The sequence below is a fragment of the Glandiceps talaboti genome, chromosome 2 (genome assembly GCF_964340395.1).
Source record: "Glandiceps talaboti chromosome 2, keGlaTala1.1, whole genome shotgun sequence".
NCBI classification, from domain to species: domain Eukaryota; kingdom Metazoa; phylum Hemichordata; class Enteropneusta; family Spengelidae; genus Glandiceps; species Glandiceps talaboti.
Window position 1 is genome coordinate 26,379,176 of NC_135550.1, and position 14,491 is coordinate 26,393,666.

The 14,491-nt window shown below is 35.6% G+C and overlaps 2 protein-coding genes across 8 annotated transcripts in view; one reads left to right on the forward strand and one right to left on the reverse strand.

The window, feature by feature from the left end:
• The window catches only part of LOC144451668 (uncharacterized), a 27,133-nt gene extending 22,330 nt beyond the window's left edge, over positions 1-4,803 (reverse strand). For all 7 annotated transcript variants that reach the window (XM_078142574.1, XM_078142596.1, XM_078142612.1 and 4 more), the window contains exons 1-4: positions 4,665-4,803; positions 2,421-2,619; positions 1,558-1,687; positions 30-259 (exon numbers count right to left, since the gene is read on the reverse strand). In XM_078142574.1, coding sequence (XP_077998700.1) covers positions 30-259; positions 1,558-1,687; positions 2,421-2,603 — 543 coding nt within the window. In that variant the 5' untranslated portion in view covers positions 2,604-2,619; positions 4,665-4,803. The remainder of the gene's footprint in view (positions 1-29; positions 260-1,557; positions 1,688-2,420; positions 2,620-4,664) is intronic.
• Positions 4,804-8,456: 3,653 nt separating this feature from the next.
• LOC144446052 (blastula protease 10-like) lies at positions 8,457-13,787 on the forward strand. The gene is made up of 10 exons (XM_078135745.1): positions 8,457-8,537; positions 8,882-9,122; positions 9,769-9,898; positions 10,031-10,100; positions 10,537-10,740; positions 11,041-11,167; positions 11,666-11,782; positions 12,213-12,280; positions 12,911-13,038; positions 13,664-13,787. Exons 1-10 carry the CDS (start codon positions 8,457-8,459, stop codon positions 13,785-13,787), a joined length of 1,290 nt encoding a protein of 429 aa, XP_077991871.1.
• The last annotated feature ends 704 nt before the right edge of the window (positions 13,788-14,491 follow it).

Sequence of the window (14,491 nt, forward strand, 5' to 3'; positions counted from 1 at the left end):
CTTGACCATATTAATACTGACTGACTTACTTCTACACTGCCAATGGAAGACAATCTTTGAGCATGTCCAGTAGACCTTGGTGTATGTCTGGGAGATTGATAACTTGTGTCGGTATCTGAATATTCTGTTGTATTATATTCATTTTCTGACTCAGTGAAATCAGGTTTAGATCGTCTACCATATCTCTTGCCATCTTTAACATACTTAGGTTCTTCAAATACAGCATCTTCCTCATCACCACCATCCTCTCCATCATGAACTTCACAAAATAAAAACAAAGTGTATGTTTAAAATGTGTATGTGATAAATAGAATTTATGTACATGTAGCCAACATGTTCAATATCTACTTCATATGACACCTGCTCTGCACAAATATGTAAGAATAAATGGCATTCTGTTTCTGCCTTGGTTTAATACAGAATAGTGGTCTTCTGGTTTTCCTTGCTTTTAGTGCAGCAACTTAAATTAATTTTATGTAGTACTGTAGGGTTCTCCCCGGTCCAAAAGAAGTGCTGTTTCATCATCAACATTTCTGAACATTATTATTCATTACAGAAATCACCAAAAGATGTAAATTGCAGTTTACTCTCCAAGGCCATAATTTACATTAACTGGTGTGTCCCAGTGGGTACCAATCAGTGCTAGTATTGGTAACATGTGGATCAGATACAGCCAAAACAACATGGAGTACCACTATATAAACACTTCGATGGCAACGTTTCCTTGACAATGTGGAAATGTGCTTTTTTATAAGAGAGAATTTTGAAATGACTAAGCTGAATAATAAATATGAATGATTCAGAATCTAATCTAGACAACATGTGTTGATGATAACATAATAAATTTTAAAACTGTAAAATTCAGAATACACCAAACTACTACAAGTTCAAGCAAATATGAAGTATGGTAATAATACTGAACAAAATACCACTGTTCTATCAAAAATAACACATGGGTGTAAAACTAGTCAAAAACTCAGGCCATTTTTCTACTCAATTACCCATGGAAAATGACACATTACACTTTGTACTTACTTGTATATATGTGTCACATACCAGGAGATTTACTAATAATTGCATAGATACCAATGCATGTGACACATTTTCACCACTGTACAAGATTTAGAATATGAGTAGAATGCCATGCCTTGGTAAACATGGAGGATTCAAATATTGGAAATTTGGATTTTGGCATCTCAATATGAATTTATCTTTTTACTGTATTCCCTTTCATTAGAAATGTATTGTCATTAGGTAAAGATGCTGACTGCAGCTATAATGATTTCAGTAATGCAATAATTATGATCAGCTAAGGTACAGGACATTGTTGTCAATACTGTTACTGCCATGGTTTGGTCTTTAGTCTTTGAGAAACTGTCATCAAATGATGTGGGCATCATTACATGAAAGGTTTTCAAAGACCAAAGTCTATATTTTCAGAATCAACACACACCTTGTAATCGAGATACAAATTATGCAAATACTATTTTGGCAGAAGATACTGTCAAAATAAAAGATAAATTTGCTAATACTAGACTATATAAAAACTTGTTGTACCTGCATTGCCTGGATTACTACTGGCCACACTGTAATCTTCTTCAAGGTCACTTTCTAACTCACTCTCAATTTCTTCCACAGCATTAGATAAAACTAACACAAAGCCTTCCTTAAATTCTTCAAAGTCAACCTGTAATGACCATATATACAGGGTTATTAATACTTTTTTATTATTTTAAAATATCTTTATTCAAAGTAAAACTCAATAAGCCCTACAAATAATAAAATTAAAAATAAATGTTCCTTTGTTATTCATGAGTATCTGTTGTCAAGCTGGGTGTGTAGTATAGTAAATATGATTAGAACCAGATGTTTCCAGCAATCACCAGTATACTACTAACATAACCACTGAATTTACATTATCATTGATGGACAACCTATATGCATTTATAAATATTAACAGTGCAGGGTAACTTTCAAATGTAAATAGCATGATATTATATATGTTGTATACATGCCCAGTATTAAAACTTGGATTTTGGTTCAAATCAATTTTCAAAAATGCACAAGTATTATATTGTAAAAATGTTCTCCAGATAAATCCATGTATGCCGACTGTTGTGCCATGTTTCACAAATCATATAAACTGATCGTCAAGTATTAACAACACACACACACATGGTACACCACGGTATGTACAAATCTACTTTATATGAAAAATTCAAACTATGTACCAAATCATGTATGTACAGTGTACTTTGACAGGTGATAATTTTCACTTCACATGGTTTTGAAATGGATTTTTTAACAACATATACAGAAGACAATTATTTTATCACGATTTCAGATCAAAACTAACACTTGTCATCCCTCCCATTCCAGTATCTATCTACAAATGTACATCAACTACATTATACTCTTACCCTGGCATCCGGATCGTCACCTAGCAACTGTTCCAGTAAATTATCCGTTTCATCATCTAACTGTAATTTATGACATAGCTGTATAAGTTGATTCCTACCAAGTCGACCTGCCCTGAATACATCACAGCTATCAAACACTTCTTTCAGCTGGGCTACATATACATCCTGATCTACATCATCCATGGTCGACTCTTGGCATCTACATATGAGAGAACAAAATTATCAATTTATAGTAGTATGGTACCTTCGCAAAAATTACCACAATACAATCGACATTTTATCCTGTCAATGCACCTCAATTATGCACTAACAATCACCAAATTATGGACACACAAGGTGAAATAACTATTGGAGAACATTGCATTGTGATTGTATTCGTGGTCTGTGTGTGTGTGTCTGTTTGTATGTATGTGTGTGTGTGTGTATGTATGTTTGTATGTATGTATGTATGTATGTATGTATGTTTGTATGTTTGTATGTATGTATGTATGTATGTATGTATGTATGTATGTATGTATGTATGTTTGTATGTATGTATGTATGTATGTATGTATGTATGTATGTATGTGTGTGTGTGTGTGTGTATGTATGTATGTTTGTATGTATGTATGTATGTATGTATGTATGTGTGTGTGTGTGTGTGTGTGTGTGTATGTATGTTTGTATGTATGTATGTATGTATGTATGTATGTATGTATGTATGTATGTATGTATGTATGTATGTATGTATGTATGTATGTATGTATGTATGTATGTATGTATGTATGTATGTGTGGTTTGGTTTGTGTATATATGCTTGTGGATAGGTCTGGCTGTGTGTATATATGTGTGCCTATGGTCTGTTTGTTGGGTTGTGTGCCTATGCTTTGGTCTATATATATGTGTGGCATCTGTACTGTTGTGTGTGTGTAGTCTATGTATTTTGAGTCTATATAAGTATGACTAAGACCATTCATATAAATAAACAAGAAAAAGCCTTTTATTTAAAAACAAAATTGATCAATACTTATATGTCTGCCCAAACATTACATAATATAAGTTTGAATGATAATATTATATTATTTTCATGTCAGTCTCCACCCTGTTAGTCTGATGACTCACAAGGTAGATGTGTGTATAGTAATATTAGTATGCACTCCATCAGGTATTATACTACCAGCTGACTTGATCAGTCCAATAACAAAAGAAGATGGCTGGTTGACAGTCATACATAAAAAGGATTTTTACAATGAGCCACCAGTATTACATGTCAAAGTAGCAAGGATTCTGAAAACCACTCCACAAATAAAACTAACTTCTAAGTATTTTTTGCTTTCCTTTTTAATCTATTTACCTGAGAATTCTAAACTACTGAAATAAATTATGAGCACATGAGTCACTCCAAATCTTACAATGTTTGCATTTAAAATGTTTGTATAAATATTATAGTGCCAGCCTTGTGTTTTAGGAATATACTACATAATCCATAATTTGCATATGTCCTCTATGTTTTAAAAACCTGGCAGGATTTTAAAATTAATTTGTACTGAGTTCAGTCTAGCATGACATCCATAACCACAATACCTCAAATATACACATGTTAGCTAAATTAATTGTAGCATTATATGCATGAATTAATTTACGTTTTTGACTGGACTATTGGCCGATCCTAAAATAAAATTAAATTGACTCATCCACGATGCTAACGTTATTGCAGGTAAACGCCTACCTGCATAAATGTAAACAAATACTATACACATTCCCAAAATTTACACTGCAAGGAGCAAAACGTGAAAGTCGTAAATATATATGTCCTCACATCTGAAGTAACGCGGGGGAACAAAACAGAAGTTTTAAACCTAGAGTTCTGCATTCGGTTCTTGGTACAGTGCCAGTTAGCTTCCCTGTTTCCCGCAACAATACCATTAGTATTACCACTTTGAAAACGCTAATTGCATGTACTCGATTTTCTGGGGTAAAATAATCAATATTAAACACTGTCGCGTCCTAACACTTTACTCACAAGGCACCATAATAACCACATAAACATTCTTTAAAAATACATATATCAAATCGCACATTACGGTATACTAGTATGTCACTATACCATACCTTTGCGGAAAGAGAAACCCCTAATAATATTCAGTTCAGGCAGTATTATGGCTGTTTAAAGTGCTCGTGGAAGCGATCGATCAGCTGGGCGCATACAGTAGAAATATTAATACTGCAGAATATATAGCACTCTGCTTGAAGACTAATACTTACCTGACTGAAACAGGCAAACTATTACACGTTCATTCCATGTGCCCTACCGAGTGCAGAACCGAAAGCAGTCAGCGGGATCACTTTTTAAAAATGTATCACTTGTAGCTCTTTACCATTTTGTAGACACCGATATCACCCACTACCGACTTGAACGCTAAACAAAGACACACAGACAGTGCAAGGGATTATCGTTGAGGGCGCTCACATAATTAGCCATGCCAGTGATGCCAGTGTGTGTGCCACACTACAGTACACATTTATACAACATAAGTGTGAAGACAGGTACTTCCTAAACCAGTGCAGCCAACCCATATATGATGGTTGGATGGATGGACTGTATTATACGGGTCTACTTCCATTTTTGCCATGGAAATTGTTTACATTGACGTCCCTAATTTTGAAATTTTTTTCACGCTCGAATTGAAAATTATTTACAAAGTTCTTACTTTGCGCGGCCTTTAAAAATTAACTGCTTTTGCCGGCAATCATGTATCAAATTATTCATTTATCAAACTATATCGTTTATAAGAACATCATAACACGTAAAGTGTCCGAGTGATAATACAAACTAGTAAATATATAAACTAAAAAAAATAACAAAATAAGGTTTCTACGAAAGTGTAAACTTTAGGTTAGATAAATGTAATGTATAATATCTTTTAACTCTGTATAATATTTCCTTTTGATACGCGCTGATTTTATGAAAGTTGTCAGTGCTTAGTGATATAAAACAAAGCTTCACAAATTCTTAAACTGAAATTTGTTGTTTTGAATATAGCTATTCATAAACATCGACATATAATTACTAGCCTGTCCACTGCGCTGTCGAGATACATCGTTAGCTGGTCGTACCTCCAGCCCTCTTATTCTACACTATCTAACCTGATCCGGGAACCTGATAATACATGTATGTCATGTATGAGAATACGATGGCTTGGAGGTACAACCAGCTAACGATGTATCTCGGCAACCCAGTGGACAGGCTATAAATGACGAAAAGTTATAGGGGTTTATGGGTTTTAGACTTTTACTTTTGAATTGTAATCATTTCTGAACTCATGTAGAAAAAGCATAGCATGGAAGGAATGCAGACTAATCCCGTTGTTCAAATTTACACATATGTTCAACACATGATTCAGACGTGTGTGTGGTGACGCATACCAGTCATGTCAATTTTAGATTAAATCATTTAACACCTTTTACATGTACGATTAAGCTGGGGTCCCACCCAAGCAAAAAGAAATAAAATGTAAAACTCGCAACTTTCAAAACTGTTGACATCATGAACATCTCCCTCGAGGTGATTACAAGAGATGACTTAATCTAGTTCCCCCTACCTATATAATGAATGTTTTCCATAATTCACCAATATAGTATAGTGTCGCTGATATAGTTTCCTGGTACAATTGCTATTAAGGAAATAGAGTTCAGGGTACATTCATAATTCATCATTATCGACAGAAGACGTGCTGCTTTCGGTTTGAGAGCTATTCAAAATCGAAAATATACAACTCTTGTGTTCTGACAGTAAATTTATTTTTCATCTAGATCCAAACAAGGGATTGCATCATAGCATACCATCAGTCTTAATGCCATAACCCCTTTTCCGATAAAAATCAGTTATCTCTACGCGTGAAAAGTAGACAGATTTCGAAAACAGATTAGATACTGATTACCTTTTTAATTTACTATTTAATATTTCAAATTATTCCAGAATCTTATTACCGAGAAACTGTCTTTCGATTTTTAAAACCCAAGCTTTGGTTGATACTGGATCCAGTAACAGTGCTTGTCACTGTAGAGCAATCTTTAGTACTAATTGAGTTTGCTGACCTCTTTAACATTGTCAACAATTCTTAAGTACAATTAATATCCAACACCCTCGTCTACGCCACCCTTGGAATTGTAGCTGGGATCAATGTAATTGTCTTATAGAACTTGTGTTTCTGAGAGAGAGAGAGAGAGAGAGAGAGAGAGAGAGAGAGAGAGAGAGAGAGAGAGAGAGAGAGAGAGAGAGAGAGAGAGAGAGAGAGAGAGAGAGAGAGAGAGAGAGAGAGAGAGAGAGAGATGTTAGTATTTGGGTGCTGTATTGGAATGGTCTGATCGTTGAAAAAAGTGGACTAAGGAATGTATCACTATGAATTGGGAAATAGTATTTGTCTGGAGGTTCATCACATATTAATTGTATGTATATGAGAGACGTGTTATTGTTTGACAAAAATCAAATCCCTAGTTTCTCTGTAGTGTAGGCCATGAAAACTGTTTAAAGCAGACTATTTATAAAATCGTATACACGAGCATCGCCACATTTGTCCTTTCGTTGCCAACGTAGTTTTCATTGTATGTGATTGCGTTGTTTATAACAGCCAAACTTCTGATATTTATGACTTACATACCAATTCAACTATACGAGGTGTTCTATCTATCGAGGCGGAATGCCGGTCGACTGAAAGGTTTCGATGTAAAGTGATTCACAATAATAATATCAAGTCGGTTGTTAGGCTATAAAATAAAGCCCTTGAATTATTTCATGCTACATTGCGTTGTCAGGGAGATTCGATTTCCGGAACTATAAAAACATTTCATTTTTTTTTCTAACAGATAATAAGAGGTAAAACGAGATGGGAAGACGAGGAACATGAGGTGTACGTGTGACGTGTTTCTGTCTTTGATGAGTAGATGGTTATAAAATTTAATAAAATGTATAGATAAACCGTGTAGTATGGTGGGTGAAATATTACAGTGAAAATCACATACACAAACACAAACTGGACAAGTTCTTGTTACCGTTTATAAGAATTATGACAGTGTAACCAAGCGTATGGCCAAGCCTAAACCTCTCCATTACCTAACTCCCCGCCTCTGGATGCTTCCAATATATGCTCCAAATTTTTCCTTGCCTGTGTCCAAATTAATCCAAGAAAAGATAGGAAACGATGGTGTAATAACAAATACCACACATTCTGTACGAGAGCCTAAACTCACCAAGAAATGTCCTTTATAATGTAACCCTTTTTAAACTTTATCCTGTTTCCAAGGTATAGTCAAGTTCGTCAACTACATACATGCCTCAATATCGTACATACGCTGTAAGTCAGAACTCGACGTTGTCCTTTTCCTTAGAAACCAATCTTGACACCCAAGAACCCTTATGGAATTGTATTACTTTGTCGTGTTAGCTGGCCAAATTAATAATTCTGTACAGGTAATGTGTATGATTTCTGTCAATAGTTATAAAGACCCCATTCAATGGACCAGTGACATGTTTCCTCTAATACTGACATTTCGGCCTAACAGTGCAATAACACCACTCTTCTTATATATGTCATATTCAGTCAGAAATCAATGGTTCAAGTACAATAAAACCCTCGCAATGTGACTGTAGGCCTACATAATTTATCACACGGCATATAAAAGTCACTTTCCATCAAGTAATGTAGAGGAGCTAAAAATAATATTTATGAAAACCACACAAAACCTCATTTCGCCCAAATAACAACTTGCGTCTAGTTATGACAGCCACGGGTTGTTGTTTTTCACAGACACGTCTGACATCATCTAGTTATATTATTACAGTCTTTAGTCATATAATCGTAATTCTACATAGGACACACGTCAAACAAGTATTAATTACTTGAAAATTGGCCACTGTTGAGATTAATTTTCTCTCCCTGTTGTCATCACCATATATCATTTCTCAACGTGTATAAAAGTGTATTATGTTACAGAATTATGTAGATATTCTTGACTTCACACATCACATCGATCGTCGTGTTCGAGAATCAATCCGAGATGAAACTCATCGGTTTTGTCGCTGTCGCTATACTCGGAACTCACTTGCTGACAGTCACAGCCTTGCCGTACTGGAAAAGAGTAAGTTGGGTCTTTATCCCATTACAATGTAAGACTGGTTTAGAAGGTTTATTTACAAGACGACATTTTGTGGAGTTTGCGAACTTCGTATTTTTGTGAACACGTTTTCTCTGAAGTCTCTTTTTTTCTGACACACACAATACTAAAAGAGGGATTCAGGTAGCAAGGTACGTAACATTTCAAAGAAGAAAGGGGAGAACACCAATGAAATGATCCTGGTGTTTTCATGTAAATTTTTTTTCGAGATTTAAAAATTATTGCAGGAATGGCTGGACATGTTGCAAATTAACAACGGCACTTAGATATTGGTTGAAGACTAAATCACAACATATCTTTAATTTCAGAACGATATTTTGACCAGAAACTTGAACGGTGTATTTGGAAAAGAGGGATTTGATGCGACTGCTGCAGAAACTGCTTATACTAGTGGTGCCATAGAAGGTGACATGGTAATGACAACTGATCAACAACAAGAATACGAAGAAAGTAATATTTCAGATGTCACCAAACGTAAAGCTGTGAATCAAGAAAGTTCCTTCAAAGTATGGCCCGATGCTATTATTCCGTACGAATTTACAACACTAGGTAGATAACTGACTTTTTAAAGTATTTGTTTATGTTTTTTTGTTCACATGTAGCCTACCTGTAGACCTGAACCGCTATCGCTACTACACTATTCTGCTATCCGAACTTGAATTTTTGAACAATAGCGAAAATTAAACAAAATCTTTAATTAAAAAAGGATAACGGAATATAGATAGTAGAGTTAGTCGTTCAAGTCTACAGGAAGGCTAGTTCTTAAGTTACCAGCTGCTGATATCTCCATGAAATGCTAACTCTCCAGAAAATTAAATAAGAAAAAAATCCAAGCAGCAAATTTAACAAAATTTGACTCGACATTTGCAATACGAAATTATAATGTACACGCATTGGAAGACAATAGGTTCACCAAACTGACTTGACAGACAGACAGACAGACAGACAGACAGACAGACAGACAGACAGACGGACGGACGGACGGACGGACGGACGGACGGACGGACGGACGGACGGACGGACGGACAGACAGACAGACAGACAGACAGACAGACAGACAGACAGACAGACAGACAGACAGACAGACAGACAGACAGACAGACAGACAGACAGACAGACAGACAGACTGACTGACTGACTGACTGACTGACTGACTGACTGACTGACTGACTGACTGACAATTTATATTTTGCAGACGATAGTATGAAGAGTTACGCTGAAGCTGCCATGCTGGAATGGGAAGATAAAACATGTCTTCGATTCGTACAGTATCCTGCCCCTGGTGTCACTCATCAAGGAAAACTGACATTTCTGGAAGGATCTGGGTAAATCATATGCTATTTTTTTCTTTAAATTGTTGTGTTTGTCAGAAAGTGTTCCGCTTGTTACAGCCACCGTGCGTTAAAATGACATGAAAAATATGATCAAATACAATGGGTTGTATGTTGAGTCAACAGGTGTTCGGCTGCAGTAGGTTTTAAGGATGCTACCCGGAAAATTACCTTGAACAAGAACGATTGTAAATCAGTGAGTATTGCATTGCATTTTCGTGGAAATTTTATTCCTATGTTAAAAGAAAGATTCAAGTGATTTTATTGATGTAATTCAGTGTTAATCAAAATAAATGAATGTACAGTGTATATAAATATTGCAGTGTGTCAAGTTTCCATGAGCGCCATCTTGAATGTGACGCAATTGTGTTTATTGTTTGCATGCAGGCACCCTTTCTGTACGTACATAAATGACTTTTTGTAAACTTCTAGTTACGATTGCACTGTTGTGACCGAGAACACGGGTTAATTTGTTCCAACAAATCATAAGATTTGGTAATTCGCTTGCAAAGTTACAGTAATCAAAATAGAGAAAAGATCCGTAATCTCCTATAAACTTCAAATCGTCATTAACAATTCCTTACAATCAATGCAATGCAAATCTTATCTCGATTTGTGTTTTAATATGACAGATTGGTGTCGTATTGCATGAACTAGGACACAGTCTGGGACTTTGGCACGAACACACCCGTCCCGATAGGGATGGCTTCGTTGTTGTAAATGACGAAAACATTATGCCGGGTGAAGAGAATAACTTTAACATCAAAGACTGGTCTGATATAGACACTCATGACGTTCCGTATGATGTCAGCTCCATAATGCACTACGGTACAAAGGTATGAGACACCTACATACTTTCATTAGTAGGATATGATCAACTTGATATAATATAATTTTTGTATTACCCGTTCTCAAACCATTTACACTACGTTACACCTTTGATTACAATATCGATACATGAACTTTTATATTTGTCGGATTTTAATTTATCATTTGAATCTTTCTCACATGGCGTAAGCATAATTCAAAACCAATTTCACTATGCATGTTGCTTTATAAATCGTTCTAACATGAATACTCGATCCCTGTGACCATTTAACTTACTTCAAATATTTCCGTCTCTTTTCATGTCGAAGGCATTCAGCGCCAACGGTCAAACAACGATCGACGCTGAGGATGACACTGTCCAATCGTCAGTTGGAAAACAAGTCGGTCTTACTCATTTAGACCATAAAATCGTCAACATTATGTACAAGTGTAACGGTAAGATGAAATGCTGATAAATTTCAAAATTAATATATACATACTTATTTACATAGTTATAATGTTGTAAGCCGTCTCGCTAAATACATAATCTATTCAAGGAACCGTTATTGTTTGTCACATTTGGGCGTAATATCTTTTTCTTTATATTAAATTAGTTTCCCTTTTGCTGCATCGTTTCAAGAAATAAATGACGGGGGGTTAAGACAAAATTAAGGTAACGGGGTGTAGCTTATCAAATATTGATAGCTTGCAGTAAATATGTTCCAATATTTATTTTAAAAACTACTACACTACTACTTTTGTATGGGGGATTGATTGTTGGTATTCAACGTTTTCCAAATCATTCCTAGGATCATGTATACATAATTACATATTCCTTGGCGAAGACTGATGATTGTCATTCAGTACAAAGTGTTATCTAGTACTTGTTTGTTCATGATGCAATACGAAACCCCACAATCATAGAATTTTGCTAATAATGTATGTTAAATTCAGAACATTGCGACAACGGACTACAGTGTTCAAATGGAGGATACGTTGGTTTAGATTGTACCTGTGTATGCCCTCGTGGTCTTGGTGGCATCACATGTGATGACGTTGACACGGAGACAGGTATGTCTGACGTCACTCTAGAAAGTTTTATTTTAGTTACTAAACACAGCAATGCTTATTGTTTGCCATCACGGCTAGTTCTATATATACTTGACATTTACTACTTACTAACAAAGTTACACTGATCTTTCACATCCGTTGTAATGGAGTGTTTCGTGATTCTCTAATGTTGGCACACTATTCGAAGTCTTTATTTACTGTACAATTCTTATAATTCACCAACTGTAGTTACTTAAAACTATAAGCGTACTAAATGTTATCAATGAAAGACAAAAATGATAGAATTGCCCGGTTCAGGGAGCAGATTTGATAATTGGATAATTTATTATCGTGTACAAGACGTACTACATGTCCGATACGATATACATGTATTCATCAAATTATATATTATACATAGACTGTGGTGGCACAATATCTGTCACATCTTCAGGGACACTGTCTACCCCTGATTATCCAGCAGCGTATGGTAACAACAGATATTGTCACTGGCTTCTCAAGGTAGGCTACTGGCTACTGTTGATCATCACAAATGTAAGCTTAAAGGGGAACTCCAGAAAAGAAGGATATTTTCATAAACTTTAGGCGCTGGAGAGTAATTCATCACGTCACATAATTTTGCGCGATTGCCAAGAAACACCATTTAAAGTTGTTCACCTTCATTGTTCTAGGAATGATCCAGTGTTGCCTCATGGGAGACAGCATACATACAGATGCGTTAGATTAACAATGAATATTCATAAATATTTAGCTGAAGGTCGTAAGCATGTCAGGAGTTATGAATATGTCACTTGACAATCGCGCGAAATTTATGTGATGTTAAGTTTACGAAAATGCCTAAATTTCTTGAGATGGCGTTCCACTTTAAATGTACCTGTTGAAAGAATATAATCGGAACGAATATTCCACAAAAACCAAACATATATTGCCATTTGGAATATGACATTTGCTTTTAATATTTATAAACCTAAAATTGTCAAAATAGGACATAATTTCGTCTAAAGGGAACTTAATAGTTTGTTGTAAGAGATATATTCGTATCTGTATAACCATGGTAACTCTTTAAACCCCACCCTTCTACAAAAAAAAGTAATTTCTTCCATGCTTAAATACAACTGCTCTTTTCTCCAGGCTCCAGAGGGTTTCCGAATTGCTATAGCTTTCAATAATTTCAATGTGGAAGGAGGTGGCGCCACTTGTCCATTTGATCGAGTTGAAATTCGTCACAAGCAACCTTACTTTGACGGCTATCCGCCAAGGTGAGTATGTATGACGCCCTCACACATCGTAGTGGGTTTTTGCCTTCAATTCTCGAAGTTGGTAGAACCAATGCCGACGTAAAGCAACTCTATTTCTCATACTGCTGGCAATACACATCGTTGTTTTGAAATTTGTATTGCGAATTGATATAACCTTTTTTGCAGTTGACACTAATGGATCACATTATCAAGTATTGTGTGATTTATATCTCATAACAATACATACCCATCCACTTTCATGTTAAAAACCCACCAATACACCTTCAGTTGACATAACTCCCACCAATACACTCTCAGTTGATATAACATAACTCTCATCAATACACTTTCAGTTGACATAACTCCTACCAATACACCTCCAGTTGACATAACTCCTACCAATACACTTTCAGTTGACATAACTTCCACCAATACACTTTCAGTTGACATGTATCTCTTACTAATACACTTTCAGTTGACATAACTTCCACCAATACACTTTCAGTTGACATGTATCTCTTACTAATACACTTTCAGTTGACGTAACTCCCACCAATACACTTTCAGTTGACGTAACTCCCACCAATACGCTTTCAGTTGACATGTATCTCTCACTAATGCCAAATTGATATAATTTCCTCCATAGATACTGTAGTACAACACTGAATGGTGATATGTTAGAGTCTGTAGACAATACAATACTTATCGGCCTCTACTCGGACGATTCCCTTAGTTTTGAGGGTTTCACCGCATCGTACTTGTTGATTTAATGACGACATGCTTTGCCTTTAAACTACATCAGGCGATACAGATTTCTGCATAGAAAATGTTGGTGTATTTTAGTTTAAAATTTGAAGTGCATTATATACTTTCTGTGGCTTGCCAACAAACGAACACTTTTAGCTATGTAATTAGTAATGGCAGACAAATAAATATGATTTCATGATACATAAAAAACAGTCTGTGTAGTTGTATATCGCTATTGACTATCGCTTATATATAAATGTGTGTGTGTGTGTGTATGTGTGTATGCGTGTGTGTACCTCTGTATATATATATCTATATGTGGGTGTCTCTACGCGTGTTGTGTCTTTGTCTGTGTGTATGCATATATATACCCCTGTGTGTCACCTATAGTCCACCCTATCATAGACCTACTTAAACATTGGTGTATCTGTTAGTCAAACATCAATCAAGCACTCGATTTGTGAACGTGAAGAATCATGACACGTGTAAAAACAGCTGACTATAAAGACCTACAAATGTCACAATCCATTGTTCTATGAGTTACATCCTCAATCTTGCAATACATTTGACGCAAAGATTGTATTCTCGTTATTTCTAGCTTGTGTTTTGGATGTGGTATAATATATACAACCTCGACAACCCGGATATTGTCGTCGTGGACCTTGATATAGGGACACTGGCAACAAGCACTCGTGCCTGAGGTTCAATAAGTACTGTATGGTTAACA